This window comes from Perognathus longimembris, chromosome 28, assembly GCF_023159225.1.
Source record: "Perognathus longimembris pacificus isolate PPM17 chromosome 28, ASM2315922v1, whole genome shotgun sequence".
NCBI classification, from domain to species: Eukaryota; Metazoa; Chordata; class Mammalia; order Rodentia; family Heteromyidae; genus Perognathus; species Perognathus longimembris.
In genome coordinates, this window is record NC_063188.1 from 51706045 (window position 1) to 51707525 (window position 1481).

Genomic DNA, 1481 nt, shown 5'->3' on the forward strand with positions numbered 1-1481 from the left:
ACATAAATGCATGGTTTATTAAACAAAGACAGTAAACAAATATTTGTCATGTCTGTTACATGTAACACACAGAAACAGCTTTTAACAGAAATTCATCGACCCCCCCAACATCTTTTTATTATAAATACAGGTATCAAAACAATCCTGAACATATTTGATACTACTAGTAGTCAGCACCCACACCATTTCAAAAATTAACACAATTTGTGACAATATTCACTGTACCTGCTACTTTAACCAATTTCAACTGTAGCTTTTTCACTAAGTAAGATGGATAAAGCATGCCACTTCCATTTTTCCTTCTGGAGATTTTGTTTCAGAAGCACACTCATTTTCCACTGCCATCTGACTCTTCTCGCCATACTTTCACCTTGAAAACCCGAGTTCTAATTCGAGTACTCCAGGTTCATGTTTAAGTGACAGTGCCTTAACAAGAGAAAGAAAAATTCTGCTGCATTTTTCCTCCTGTAACCTGAAAATATAATGGGTGTACATATATTAAATATATTCTTCAAGTGTCCAGGTCGTGTTTACCAGCTGGAATTCTCTTACTTAATGTGTAGGTATTTTATATTGTGATATTTAATCAAGACATTAATATGAGTAGAAGGTTGTTGATGTAAGACAAATCTGAGATTCACTACAATTAATTGTTGTATGTTTGTCCTTCGGGTGGCTGTGGAAGCTTCATATTCTCCTTGGACACCATTAGACGTCTCAGCTCTTGAAGTACAACTTTGATGCTATAGGAATTTTGCCACTTTGCTAACACTGGTATGCTCCGTGCATCCACCATTCCACTGGAATTGTTTATTCCATTCATATTAATTTTTGTTACAAATCTAACTGATGGAGGAGCTTCCGGATATTTAGTTCCACATTCTACTTTTAGGCTATATATTCTGTTTTCATAATTTGTCCTTGGTTGCCCAATAATCATGCCTGTCCACCTTGTAAGTGTCATATCTTCATCATCTTCGAGGCCCCAGCTAACCATGCCATCACCTACTCCTTTTTGTCCTTCTTCAAGTTCTTCCAATAAGCGAAAATTACGAGGAACTTTAACTCCTGTGGAGACCGCCATGTTCTCCTGCAGACCGGCACAGCCGCTCCTGGGTTCTGCACTTTTGATTCTGAGATCTTTGCTGTTTTCTCTTCTTACATCCAGTATTAGAATGAGTCTCTATTTAAAGTTTGATTGGAGAATGGTGCTCTTGATCGCCCTGCACAGCAGGGATGTGGCAGCAATCTCTCAGCTCAGCTGAAATCTTCACTGTTTTCTGTTCTTGCTTTTCCATGGTGTGACTTCTGTACTAGAATAAGTCTCTGTTTAGTTTGATTGATATGGATCTCTTGAGGTAAAATGTGTGCTGGGACCCTAAATCTCTGTTTGGTCAGAGACACCAAGGGAGTTCACCTGTGATGATGCCACCATCTTTCTGGAAGTCATGATTCCTTAATTTTGTCTCTATAGGAAACAC

The 1481-nt window shown here is 38.4% G+C and overlaps 1 protein-coding gene across 1 annotated transcript; it reads right to left on the reverse strand.

Moving 5' to 3' along the window:
• Positions 1–581: 581 nt before the first annotated feature.
• Positions 582–1084, reverse strand: LOC125343976 (ubiquitin-conjugating enzyme E2 variant 2-like). Its single transcript, XM_048336572.1, has one exon. The coding sequence runs from the start codon at positions 1082–1084 to the stop codon at positions 647–649; it is 438 nt and encodes a 145-aa protein (XP_048192529.1). The 3' UTR covers positions 582–646.
• Between the last annotated feature and the right edge of the window lie 397 nt (positions 1085–1481).